General features: G+C 39.4%; 1 protein-coding gene across 1 annotated transcript; it reads right to left on the reverse strand.

Annotated features, from left to right (window-relative positions):
• Positions 1–910: 910 nt before the first annotated feature.
• On the reverse strand, positions 911–12,181 carry LOC131232676 (uncharacterized). Its single transcript, XM_058229077.1, has 5 exons — positions 11,617–12,181; positions 11,447–11,526; positions 2,010–2,085; positions 1,805–1,933; positions 911–1,313 (listed from the first exon to the last, which is right to left on the reverse strand). Exons 1-5 carry the CDS (start codon positions 11,938–11,940, stop codon positions 1,170–1,172), a joined length of 753 nt encoding a protein of 250 aa, XP_058085060.1. The 5' UTR covers positions 11,941–12,181; the 3' UTR covers positions 911–1,169.
• Positions 12,182–14,989: the final 2,808 nt, after the last annotated feature.

Genomic DNA, 14,989 nt, shown 5'->3' on the forward strand with positions numbered 1-14,989 from the left:
TTTGGTCCACCTTATCCCAGCTCCTTGAGGCCCAGTTTGGCTAAGCATGAAAGCATGCGGATTTGGATCAATGCATAGGCGTAATTAGTTGGGCCAGATCTGGGCATTCCCCTGTTGCACCTCCAATTTCACTTTGGTGAGGTCAAAAAAATTTTAAACCACTACTTGAAGAGAAACTAAATTACACCCATGCATTGGGTTCTCGGACAGTGCATGCCTTTTTCTGTAGTTGGTTAAGAAGGGTGGCAGTCTGGATCACTCCAGGTCTTGTGTCCTAAACCCAGCCCATCTACGACCAGCACAATCCAAGGATCATCTGTTGTTCCCAGAGAGCATACTGTGGGGAAAAAAGGACGCTCAAGGTAAAAACGTGAGAAATAAATGAATATGATGACACCATTTTTCTTTTAAAATCAGATTTGCAGGCCTTGATTGTAATGGTAGGATTATCTGATCAGGGCAATTTGTCAGTCATTGACATCTGAGGTGGGTTCACAAGATATATGGCCCCAAATGATTATGTAAGCCAATGCATTCAGTAGGATTGGATTAGCATCACACAAGATACCATGCACGAGAGTTGTATTGGATCATTCTTTCTGGAGGACATGTGGCTCTTGGCCCAGTAAAATACAAGAGGAGCCACCTATAGATTATTCAGAACATTGATCTGGTGGGCACCATCGTAGATGGAAAACAATCCAAAGATCTTTTTCACAGGATGATGCCAACATGCAAACCATTGATTATATTAACCATCATTTGCAGGCTCCCAATTGGGCGATTAGGATTGCCTGGAGGAGATTAGAAGCATTTCTGCATCCTATGAGGAGGGCCACAAAGGATCATTAAAAGGTGAGACTGGCCTGTATAGTTCCTGGGAGCAAAAAATGCTGTTCTGCAAGGAATATCTTATACCGCTTCCTAAATAATGGATTTCAATATTTCAAGGATTTGGACCCATGCAAATTGCAAGAGATAAGGGGTACAAAAGACTCCTGCTAGGCCTCTACTACTTTAAATGCTCCCAATTCTCCCCTCTAGATAACAAAATCCCTGATTCCGTTAGAAGTCCATCTCAGTCACCGCCCCCTTGATTTATAGCATAGTAAAAGTAAAATCACAATGCACTGACCTGTTTCTAATAATGTCAAATGGCCACAAGCTCTCTAGTCTTTTTGGTTGTCCATTTTATCTTCATCATCGTTCAGGTGTTGTTGGGAGTTATCCAATGGCTTTCGCGGAACTCCCCATTCTCGAAGCTTGTTTTCATGTTCTTCTTGTGGAGAAGGCAGCTGCTCCTCTCCGTTCCTCTGAGCATTAAATGGGCATCATATGGCATTAATGGTATGTTCATTAATTATATGATTATACCTACCATCGAAGGAATTAAATGATCCTTGGGCCCAACAATTAGTGTCATCATGTGTAGATTGTACATGCCAGGAACCAATGAATGATCCAGACCATTGACCTGGATGGGCCCCATGTGGATGTGCAATTCCTCAAAACCACCTAAATTGGAAAATCCTGAGAACCCTTTGATTGCTGGCCAGCAAATAGAATGTGAAGAAATAAAAATCCAGCAGGGGTCCACATACAAAGGAAAATGGCCAAAGATTGAATATCTAGGTATTTCTAACTTATGACATTTGGGGGAATAATCCATCCACAATAGGATCACCATACCAGGGCTCTTGTCCAGTACAAACTCAAGGTCGAAGGACACCATATATTATCCTCAGGCAAGGGATCATAAGATTCCTCCCGATGTAAAAGACATGGTCCGTTCAGTTGACACTACCTTATTAGATATTCCTTGTTGACTTTGAATATGTGAATCTTTCTTTCTGGTCACTGGAGAGAGAGACTTTAGGAGCTCCCCAAACAGTTCAGTAGTCTTAAGATCTCCATTCCTTATGCTTGCTTCAAGCTGCCAATGCAAAGTTGTATTCAGACAAAAGCTCAGGTTTCATTGATGCAAAAGACGACTATCTGCAGACTTGAACCTGAATGTGAACAATGCAGAAGACAATGCTGGCGATAGGTAGCCAGCTCTCCTCCGGCGACAATGATAAGTTTGTCCTAAAAGATTACACCCAACAAGAAGATGAGCAATGCAGAGACAAGGAGCTTCAGCAGTGACTTCTAACAGAGATGAAAAGGAGGATCTGGATACCAAGCTCCTGCCCCACCATGATGGTTATGGGAGCATTGGGATGCCAAATTGAATGGAATTGCAATTCATTCAAATTATTACAAAGAAAATAAATGAAAATGGAGTTGGTAATTCACAATAGTAATGATTTAAAGGATAGAAATCGAACATGGAACTTAATTGTTTGGGCGACATTTCAAAGAGGGACTGGGGTTCCATGGATCCACCTAAATCCACCCTAGTAATGGCCGTAGCCATCTCACAGGTATCAGCCTCAGTTTAGATAAGGCTATTTGATATACAAGGTATTCAGAACCATAAAAATTGATTTCCAGGCTCCATAAAATGCCGCTGTAGCTATTAGTGCAGCAAATGACACTAAGGCCCATTTGGATACCACCAAATAAGTTACTTTTTCTACTTACGGCAGTAGATACGTAACTTATTTCAGATAAGTTTGGTTTATGATTAGTTATAATTAACTATTTTACTTAAAAGCACTTAATCACCTCAGTTAATTTTTTTAGCTTTTCTACTTTTCATATGTTGCTGAAGAGAGGCATAAGTAGGTTGTTTACCAAACGTACTTGTCTTCTTAACAAGCAGAAAGTAAGATAAGTTACTTGTGAAATAAGTAACTTATCTTAAGCAACTTACAATCCAAACAAGCCCTAAGGATTCACCAAGAAGAATGAGGCTGGGAAGCTTAAAATTTCAAACTAAAACAACGATAGGAAACATATAGCATCACCCCTTGCAAAATTCACCAGGATACATATGATGTCAATGCCATTATTCTTACAAGCCCAATAGAGTCTTCCTGATGGGAACTGACTAATGTCCAGCCTTAGTGACTTGGAAAACGTCAAGAAAGTGAGATTCTTTTCCACCAAACTACCATCTGCTAGAGTGCATAGCCAAGTTACCTGCTTCCACTTTTCAGTGCTGCCCCAAATGCACAGTGGAACCAAACTTCTGATTTTAGGAACATCGACACCCTTGCAATATTTTCAGTTACCATGTCCTTGGAAGGAATATTGAATTAGGTTGCAAGTGCAACTACTAATCTTTTTTTCTTTTTTCTTTTTTAGTTTTTTGTTATATTTAGTGGAAGTACAGGACAGAACCCAAAATAACACTATGACACTGACCAACCCACTCCACAATTCAAACTTGCTGAATTCAGTAGTTAGGAATGATATTCCCACCCCCCCCCCCCGATTTGGTACATAGAGAAAAAAGATTGTCTGCATAATCTTTGATTTCTTTTGATCCAGATGCACCGAGTGGTGTAGGGAGATATGGCCTTCTAAATTGTGCCTGAGTGCCCTTTGTCCTTGAATGCATTCATCCATTGACAGAATGCCTTCTAAATTGTGCCTGAGTGCCCTTTGTCCTTGAATGCATTCATCCATTGACAAAAGGCCTCTCAATAGGAGAGCTAAGGGTTAGAAAGGATATTTCAAACAAATTGGAAAAGAGTCTCCACAGCTGGCGAGCAAATCTGAAGAAAAGAAAGGACATGGGTTTCATCCTGTTCACTGCACATGATACAAGATTTGGGGAATGATTCATTGAATCCGTGGAGTCCATCCCTCATGAGGACTCTGGACTGAAGTATAGTCCACACGAGCACTTAAATTTTCGGGATACTTGGGACATGCCAAATTGCATTCCAATTGAGACAATCAGGATATTGAATTACTACAAGGTTGCACTGGGACAGGTAAGCTGATTTTGTAGAGAATAAATCAGAGCTGGTAATTTTCCAAATGATATTTATCCACTCTGCTATTCAGAGCCACAGGGTTTGAAGAATTTTCCTTTCATGAATGGATACCAAATAGTATGTAATAAAGCTATGTTGGACTTGTCCTAGTTTGGAAGCTTATTAACCATGTTCAGGTCAGGGGAGGTGAAATACGGGTGTGTTTATTTCATTTAGCCCAGTATCTTGAACCCAAGGGTCTTTTCATATGTTAAGTGTTAACATTATTGCCATTACCAATTATTCCAAAAGCATTTATTCTAGATTGTTTTCAGCTTGACAGTATTTTTCACATGTTTGAAGCCAGGGAGGATGTGTTAATTCCTTCACAGGGTTTATTCTTCACACATTTATTTAAAACAATTGATGCCCAAAGATTCTGTCTTTAATGATTTTCCAACCAAGTTTCTACTCTTTCAATTCTAAGGCCACCCCGTCCTCGTTGGTTTGCAAAGTAGATCGCAAACAATACGGTTTGTTTTGATTGATTTTCTCCATAGTTTTTCCAAAGAAAATTCCTTTGAAGACTTTCAATTCATTCACTGCTTTTGCTAGGAGTTTATGGACAAAGTATTTGATAACGATAACAGTGACAGTAATGGCCAGCCTCATGGCTGTTATGATGCGAGCCATTATGGCCATTACGCCTCCTAACAGCCGTAACGGCCCTGTAATGGTTTTTATATAAATATAAAAAAAAAAAAAAAAATCAGAGGAAGAAAATGCATCAGCTTCATATCGGACCATTACAGGCTCATATAAGTCTGTTATGGCCCTTATAGGCCCATCACGGGCCATCTTTTCAGAATGACCATTACAGTCCCGTATCGTGTAACAACCCCCATTACCATTATGTTACGGCCATTGCGTAATCATTTTTTAACACCATGTTTACAAATTTAAATTATGTTATTTAACACCCCATCCAACAATAGCATGTTTGATTAGGGTAATCCTACTTGCCATGAATAGAATCTTTATTTTTCAACCATTCAACACATTTTCTACTTTATTTATTTATTTTGTTGAAAGGTTATACTTTGCTCATAGCCCCATCAGATGACATATGGGTTTTTTCTTTTTATTTTTTTGGGTAAATAGGGGGGCTCCAAGACAGGTGGGAGGTTCAACATTTATTCTAGTTTCAAAGATTTTAGCTATTAAGTTTTTCCACTCTCCTATGTGTATTCTTAGAAAAGAAATTTCTTATTTGTTACGATTGATTTTTTTACTCAAGTTTACACAAAACATAATCGAGATATCCATAGTTCTCCACACGGTTATTTCACAACCAACAATAGCATGTTTGATTAGGGTAATCCTACTTGCCATGAATAGAATCTTTATTTTTCAACCATTCAACACATTTTCTACTTTATTTACTTATTTTGTTGAAAGGTTGTACTTTGCTCATAGCCCCATCAGATGACATATGGGTTTTTTCTTTTTCTTTTTTTGGGTAAATATGGGGGCTCCAAGACAGGTGGGAGGTTCAACATTTATTCTAGTTTCAAAGATTTTAGCTATTAAGTTTTTCCACTCTCCTATGTGTATTCTTAGAAAAGAAATTTCTTATTTGTTACGATTGATTTTTTTTACTCAAGTTTACACAAAACATAATCGAGATATCCATAGTTCTCCACACGGTTATTTCACAGCCAACAACACCCCCCCCCCCTCTCCCAAAAAAAAAAAGAAAAAGAAAAAAAAGAAAAGAAAAGAAAAAGAGAATGTTATCCAAGATCTTGATTTATCCTGCTCAACTTTCAAGAAGCATCTGGACGGGAAATCCAGGACATTTTTGTCTTGCCGAAAACCCCTTTTCAACCTCTAAATCAGGTAATAAGACATTCTTCGATAGGGGTGAACATTCTAGCTAGCTGGGAGCAAGTGACGCCCTGTGGCCACCTAATTTTCCAATCAGCACAAAACGTAATGGCAACTGCTTGGATCACATAGAGGGTGCACATTACTAGATTGGGTCATGCATGCCATATGGATACATTTTTCATATACAGACAGGATGGAGTATGCAATCCCCATATATGTTCCACAGAGCCCTTGGAGTAAGAAACAAGCCCAAATTGTTGCTACGGGCTAAATTACAGACAACATGGATGCTAAACCATGCATGCTCCATCCATGTGTGTGTGTGTGTGTGTGTATCAATGTGCCATAAGATGCATGCAGTGAAAACCGTCTCTCGCTTCTACTTGTCTCACCTTAATGTATGACCTACAAAACTACTTGGGAGAGAACTATATGGGTAAAGAGAGTCCATGTGTTTCACAGGTCTTCCATTGGAGACCCCATGTCCAGATAAATCTAATGTTGTGGAGGGCTTGTGTTGAGCGGAACCATATGTTGGTGGTTGTTGTGACTCATCCACCCTACCAGGATGTGGCTTATGGTGCTCGCTAATGTAGATTTCTCCCCTATGAGCATGCATGCATGTATAGGCTATCTGTATTTTCAGCATGCACTATTGTCAGTAACCTTCTCCTGGAGCATGCATGCATGTCTATCGATTCTCCATGTGGATGCATGCTTCTCAGTGACCTTCTCCCTTCTATGGCATGCAAGTATGTCAGTCATGAGAAGGTACACATGCAGTACTATCGGTGACACTACGCTTGAGCACGCATGGATGTCTATCAAGTATCAACATCTCGTTGTGGATGCATGCACGTTGAACCTCAAATGATGCGGGACAATTAACCACTTGCTCTAAAAGCTCGAACTGTTAGAGTATGGCGAATTAATCCCTTTAACTCATAGCCCACGCTCCACATCTCATGGGTTAGGGCCTCAACCGAACCCCCCTCGTGGGTTCGTAGGCCCCAAATCACATGGGTTGCCCACCCCGAGTGTGTCCCCGCATCCCACGGGCTACCTCACTCAAGCCCGGTGTGAAATGCGCATTAATCACCCCCGGTGAGAGTCTCAAACACGAGACCTCTCCCGTGGGCCCCAAATCACATGAGTCACCCACCCCGAGTGTGTCCTCGCATCCCACGGGCTACCCCACTCGAGCTCGATGTGAAAATGCCCCTGCATTAATCACCCCCGGTGAGGAGTCTCAAACACGAGATCTCCCGCTCTGATACCAATTTGATATAGGACAATTAACCAGTTGCTCTAAAAGCTCGAACTGTTAGAGCATGGCGAATTAATCCATTTATCTCATACCCAGGCCCCACATCTCATGGGTTAAGACTTCAGCTGAACCCCTCTCGGGGGCACCAAATCACATGGGTACCGCCTCACACGGGCCGCCCACCCCGAGTGTGTCCCCGCATCCCACAAGCTACCCCACTCGAGCCTAGTATGAATTGTGAAATGCGCATTAATTACCCCCGGTGAGGAGTCTCGAACATGAGACCTTCGTGGCCCCGCCAACCCTAAGTGTACTCCTACATCCCATAGGCGACCCCACTCGAGCTCGGTGTGAAAATGCTACTGCATTAATCACCCCCGGTGAGGAGTCTTGAACACGAGACCTCCCACTCTGATACCAATTTGATGCAGGACAATTAACCACTTGCTCTAAAAGTTCGAACTGTTAGAGAATGGCGAATTAATCCTTTTATCTCATAGCTCAAGCCCCACATCTCATGGGTTAGGACCTCGGCCGAACCCCCCTCGTGGGCTCGTGGGCCTCAAATCACATAGGCCACCCACCCCGAGTGTGTCCCCGCATGCCATGGGCTACCCCACTCGAGCCCGGTGTGAAATGCGCATTAATCACCCCCGGTGAGGAGTCTCGAACACGAGACCTCCCCCGTGGGCCCCAAATCACATGGGTCACCCACCCTGAGTGTGTCCCCACATCCCACGGGCTACCCCACTCAAGCCCGATGTGAAAATGCCCCTGCATTATCAAACATGTTCATTTCTACTATGAGATGCATGTATGTTGGTGACCTTCTCCTTAATCATGCGCTACTGTCAATGTGTTTTGCCAATCGAACATGCATGCATGTCCTGATATTGAGGTTGTGTCAGCATGTCTTTTGAATTGCCAAGGCATATGCATGCATGTCGATCAGTTCTTCATATTGTGCACCGTAAACATGATCTTCATGATTTTGTTGATCATTTGGGACAGTAAAGGAGACCTTCTCCCTCATATTGTGGGATTGAGTCTATACAACACTACAACTCTCAATATAATATATTGGGTTGATGCACTGGTCTGTTGGACGAACTGTGGACATTGGTATGTAGGTGATTAGAAAGCTGATTAACTGCATGTGAGTTTTGAGGCCAAGCATTATGCGTAGCATGGCACGTTGACAGGTCCATGTACAATATGAAAGAAAGATGCTTCCCTCACTGGGTTGCACATGCACGCTGCCGGATGCATCATATGCAGGCCCTGTGCATGGTCCTCTAGTGGAATCAAAGTGGAAGGGCTTAATACAAGATCGCATTTACAGCATAGGTGGTCTTCCACTAATGTTGATCGAATACAAAGACGTTTGGCACATGTACATTTGAATAGGGTTTCCGCCTCTATCCAAACAGTGTATTGGTGTTTGTCGTACAAGAACCTGAGGTGCACTAAAACTTGAATTGATCCTCTCCGAATTCCAAAACATGGTATCCAAACATCCAAAATCAACTGCTGGCAGATGATGCTCCATGCGGATATGATATCTGTACAGATGGTTTTGGTGGCTGCCATCAGACGGAATTCAACCCAAAAAGGTGGTATTTTGTGCGAACAGTTGTTTTACAGTACATTACGATTGTAATTGTCAATCCAAACATGCCCTAAAAATTCATGACAAACAAGCTAGAAACCAATAATTGACAAAATCATATTCCCTCTCTAGGCTACCTTTGTCCGAAACAGACATCCATGATAACATCCTAATAATTTAAGAAATTATTAATTCATTTAGGATTAAGAATAAGAAGTCTAAATCCAGTGCCTTTTGTGTTAAACTAAATCTTGAAAAGGCTTATGATAGAATTAGATGGCCTTTCATTCATACTACATTGACTAAGCTTAAAATTTGACCAACAGTGGGTAGACTACATCATTTAGTGTTTTTACCCCAATTTCTGAATTCTACTCAATGGTGGTCTGAGTAGATTTATTAAAGCAAAAGGGAGACTTAGACAATGGACCCACACTCTCTCAATATTTGTGTTAACCCATTGTTAACAGGTCTCCTTAAAACCAAAAAGGATAAATTGATAAAATGAACCAAAATCTCAAGATCCAGACCATGTATACCCCATCTCATTTTTACTAATGATATCTGTTTATTCAATCGAAATGATTTGGCCTCATGTGGAAAAGTGATGGATATCCTGAACTTGTTCTATGATAACTCAATACGGAGTATCAACCATGACAAGTTTGTAATTTATTTCTTAAAGAATACTCACAGAAGGTTTAGAATATTTAGAGCGAGGTAATGGCAGACCCTCCCACCCACCTTGGTCCCTTGTTTTTACAAAGAAACCTAAAGATTAAGAGTTAATGCGTCTCATTAACAAATTCCAAGACAAGTCAAGTGGCCGGAAAGCCAAGTTCCTTCCCACGACAGGAAAGATCACCCTTATTGAATCTACTATTTCAGGGATGTTAAACTACTCAATGTCAATTTGTAAACTACCTACCAAAGTGGTTAATGATTTGGAAAATAAATAAAAATTCTTGTCAACAGGAATTAGGTTTCTAAACGTTTGAAGGAGGGTGTTCTTGGAATTAAGAGACTTGGCCCTACTAATGAGGCTTTCATAATGAAATTAGGATGGGATATTATCAACGATCTAAAAAATCTATGGGTAACCATCTTTCAAAATAAATACGTGAAAAACAAGCATTGGCAAGAAAGAAATGCCTCCCCTTTAACATTAAACATGTGGAGAAATCTTGTAAGATTGAATGAAAATATTTTGCAATAATGGTTTTGAATTATTGGAATGATAACAAAGTTAAGACATAGAGACATCCACACCGAAAATGCCAAACTGAACAAAATCAATGATGCCCGGATCCCTCACCCTCCCGACGAAAACATAGTTAAAAAGCTCTTGAACCAAGATAACTACATTAAACGTCTAATTAATAGCACTTGGTTTCTGTCAATGGCCAAAAAAAAAAAAAGCAAGCCCCTGTGGCAATTGGCGGTAAGGAGGATAATATAATTTGGAAAACCACCACATCTGGCTTATTCACCATAAAACAACCTACCTTTACTTGTGCAATCCTTTAGTGGGTTTAATTCCAAATGGCCTCAATAAGAACTTCGTTTGGCATGTCCCATGTGTCCTGAAAAAAAAAAAAAAAATTCCTATGCAATGTGTTGCACAATAGAACCCTCATAAGGGACGAGCTCCATAGATTTGATGAATCAATTCCCACATCTAGCATCTTGTGCAATGAACATAATGAGAATCATTCTCACATTTTCTTTATCTGTTCTTTTGCAAGCCAGCAGTGGCCCTTATTTCCAGTATATTAGGTGCATGAATCCCAACTCCAACTTCGCCTGTTGAGGCCTTTTCCCAATTGACTAAATGCATATAGAGCCACAGGACCTCGAGCACTATTTGGAAGGCCATTTTTTTCTTACACCATTTGGTGTGTTTAGATTGAAAGATACCAAAGAATATTCAGGCAATCTTGCTCTTTGTTTGGCCAAATTAGCAAAAAAAAAAAAAAAAATCATTTCCAACTTCTAAATTCAACAATAACATAAAACCAAAACTTGCCTAGTTGGTATCTGAAGCCATCATTCTAAAAGAATGGAACCCAGGGCCGACAAGTATCCTGCACCAGAGAATTGCCTCCATCAAATGGATTCCTCCTAAATTCTGTTTACATAAGTTAAACTTCAATGGCACTCTCTTCGTCACAAACAACCACAATAGTGCTGGGGTGTATTATCAGAAGTGACTCTGGAGACATCATAGCAGCTTTCAGAGCAATGCTACAACCATGATCAAGCATTATGGCTAAGACTTTCGCCCTATAGTATTGAGTTAACTGGAATGTAAGTTAAACATTCAAAGCTTGGACATTGAAGGCAATTTTAAACTAATTATTGATGCTCTCCGAAAACAAGGAAAGCACCCATGAAAGGTTCTCATTCTACTGAGAATGTGAGGCAGCTCCTCAGAAGATTGGATAGGTGGTCTGCCATCCACATGTACAGGATGGCTAATGAGAGTGCTGACTGTCTGGCGAAGTCAGTAAGTCTGCATTATGAAGTATGGCTGGACAGTTTCCAAACATTATTTTGGGTTCTGTAAAAGTCTTCTGCTTGTACTTTTGCTACTATATATATATATATATATATATATATATATATATATATATAAACGTTTGCAATTTGATTCGCTTGTGCATCCAAACAAAGTTTAAATAGATATAAAGTAACCACGATGCTGCCATCATCCTTTTGATAATCCATCCATCTTCTATATATAGTCTAGGATTGTTAGGAGAAAGAAAAAACGAAAGAAAATGGGAAAGTTGAAAGCAACGAAGAAGCTCAAACCTCAGGTAAGGAGCCAAGTACACAATGGAATACACCAAATACCGCCGACTACTTGTATCAAGCCATGCAAAAACCCAACTCTGCCAGAAATAGAATTAAAAAAATAATCTTAAAATGCAGAAAACAAAAAATCTAAGAAAAGGAAACCTAATTCCCCACATCCAACTCACCAGCCAATTGAAATAAGGGATGAAGCTTACGATCCCCATCACCGCGAACCTCGTGTCCGTCGAATCGATCGCAGATCCACCATCGACGGGTTCATCGGGACCGCGGGGGATCGGGAAGATCAGGGAATTGAGGACGCAGGCGCCGATCGCAAGGGCGAAAGGTGCGTCCTGAGAGAGCTCTGCTCTGCATCTCCGGATCCGATTATTTCTTTCGCTCTTCCTTCTCTTCAACTCTAGGGTTTTGAGAGTAGAGATTCGAGATTGGAAGTGAGGTTGGAGGAGTAGAGAGGAGAGAGATGGAGAAGGAGATGTGAGAGAGATCATACTCGTGGTAGAACAAGTATAGGACTATTAATACGGGAGTAGCAGTGACGATGGGCAGCTTTCATGGCCTTAACGAGGGGAGTATCTAACATGCGCCGGTAGGTGACGGAGGTTGACAGTTGGTAGTGATGGAGTACTGGGAACTGTAAGCGAGCAGAGGAAATGGTGCTCCTCGAACGTCTCACGCTCTCGAAGGAGGTGCCGCCGAGTGCGGATTGCATGTGGCCCTGTCACAGAGATATAAATGTGCCCGAGGATGTGTGGGGTCCACAGATATTCCCGTGGCAAATCCACTCCGTCCATCGGTTTTTAAAGACCACAGTTGAAAAATAATTAAAAATAAGGCCGATCAAAAATTCAGGTAACCACCGAAAACGGAAAAAGTTGGAAGGGGAATTTCCACCGTTGAAACCTTGCCGGAGCTGACCATGATATTTATATGACATCCAAACCGTTCATATGTTTATCAACACTCAGATAAACTTTAATAACAAATATCATCCTTATACAAGACTTACGTAACCTTCTATCGTTCAATCCATACGTTTTCATGTGGTATGGCTCATATGAGTATTGGATATTCCTTATTTTTAGAATCATATCCTATTGTGGTCTTTAAAACCAGATGGACGGAGTGGATTTTCCACGGACATCTCTGTGGGCCCCACAGAGTCCCTGACACAGGTATACTATATGCCCGGGTGCACATGCAATCCGCTATCGGTGCCGCTTTTCTTCGGGGTGAGATACTTTATACTCTGCCAAACTTTGATGCTTCGTACGCACGCTCTTAGAAATTATACACGTGGCGTTGATTAATTCAAATCCAACCGACTAATACGGTACTAAACATTGACAAGTCACCTTCCAAAAAAAGATTGAAAAGTCCTGACCTCTGATTCGTGAACAATCTTTTTTAACATGTGGATACTTTTCATTGTTAGCCGTCCAATAAATCCAATCGTTAGGAGATTAAATGGGTTTAAATTTAGGTTAGTGATGCATCTAAATTGAAGGCATAATTTGTACAATTTAATTTTCAATTATTTGTATACACGTTCTCTTTTTAAGTACAAAATTTGGCGCAGATGAGACATTTACACTTGTATAAAAAGCAACCGTCCTTAAATTTGTTTTTTTTCTCTTGTTACCGGAATTTTGGGCTAGATAGAATGGTTCTTTTAAAAATGATATAGACTCCATCCGAAATTGAAATTTTGCCCCTTCTTTGATCGATCTTATTTATGTATTTTAATCAAACAGTTATGAATCTATAATACGATTTTTTTTATGTTTTTCGTCTGAAGTTTCCCGTGGTCCACAATTATATTGATGTTGTGAGGGTTAATTTTAAACTATTTTCTCATGTGTGATCCATCTATAATGAGTTTTACCCTCAAACATGGACCAATGAGATGAAATTAAAACTCATTATATAAGGATGGATTGGATTTGCCTCACAACAATCCAGTGGGCCCCATATAAATTATAGATAGTTAAAAGCATGTGATGATTTCGTGTAAGAGCCATTTGGCCATTTACTTTTTCCTTTTTGTTTTTTTTTTAAAAAAAATAAATTTATGGGAGCAGAGAGTGTTTTTTTAGTTCATTTCCTTTTTCATTCCTTGGTTTATTTTATAATTGTTTTTTAAGATTTTTTTTTTAAAATAAATTGGTATAAATGATAAGAGTTTGTGAAAGTAAATTGGATTTGGAAGAATGTTGTAATTAATAAGTTTTTATAATAGAAGGATGTTGTAATGTATACATTTTGTAATGGAATAATGTTATAATGAATAAATATTGTATGATAGATTATCGATATTTACTATGGATTGCCCATATTCATTGTAAATCGTTAATATTTTTACTGTAGATCGTCGATATTCAATGTAGATTATTAATATTCACTATGAATCATTGATATTAAGAGTGGACCATTGATATTCATTATGGGCCGCTGATATTAAGAGTGAACTACTGATATTCAGCGTAGACCACTGATATTTCCACAGTGGATCATAGATATTTATTGTGGGCCATCAATTTGATGAAAAACGGCCATAACTTCTTTATTATATATTCGATTTGGGTAATCTTATATTCGTTGTAGAGGTAATTTGATGAATTTCAAATTTCTTTGGAATCATCTCATTTATACACCATATGATTACCTAAAAGTGAACCCAAAGTTCATCAAGATCACTGTGGATCAATGATATTCATTATGGGTTATCGATCTAACAAAAACATCCATAACTCCCTCGTTACATGTCTGATTTAAATGATCTTATACTCATTTGAAATGTAATTTAATGAAATTTAAAATGACTTTAGAATCATATCATTTGGATACCATTTCATTTCCTAAAAGTTGGCCCAAAATTCATTATATACGACAGATCATTAATATTCACTAATACCTACTTTTGGGCAGTCAAATAGTATTCAAATAATATGATTCCAAACTCGCTTGAAATTTCTTCAAATTACCTTTCCAACGAGTATAAAATTACCTAAATCAAACATATAACGAGGGAGTTATGACCGTTTTTCATCAGATTGATAGCCCATAGTGAATATCAGCGATCCATAATGATCTTGATGAATTTTGGGTTCAATTATAGCAATCAAATAGTATCCAAATGAAATGATTCTAAAGCCATTTTAAAATTCATCAAATTTTCTTTTCAACGAGCCCAAGATCACCTCAATCAAACTATAATAAAGAAGTTATGGTTGTTTTCGTCAGATCAATGGCCCATAGTGAATATTTTCGATCCACAGTGCAAATATCAACAATCCACAGTGAATATCAGTGGTCCACTCTTAATATCAGCGGTCTATAATGAATATCGTGATATACATTGAATATCAACGATTGACAATGAAAATATCGACGATCCACATTAAATATGGGTGATCCATAATAAATATCGATGATCCACCGTACAACATTCATCCATTACAACATATTTCTATATCAATACTCTTTCATTACAAAAATTCATCTATTACAACGGTCATCCATTACAACATTCATTCATTC

This window comes from Magnolia sinica, chromosome 18 (assembly GCF_029962835.1).
Source record: "Magnolia sinica isolate HGM2019 chromosome 18, MsV1, whole genome shotgun sequence".
Lineage (NCBI taxonomy): Eukaryota > Viridiplantae > Streptophyta > Magnoliopsida > Magnoliales > Magnoliaceae > Magnolia > Magnolia sinica.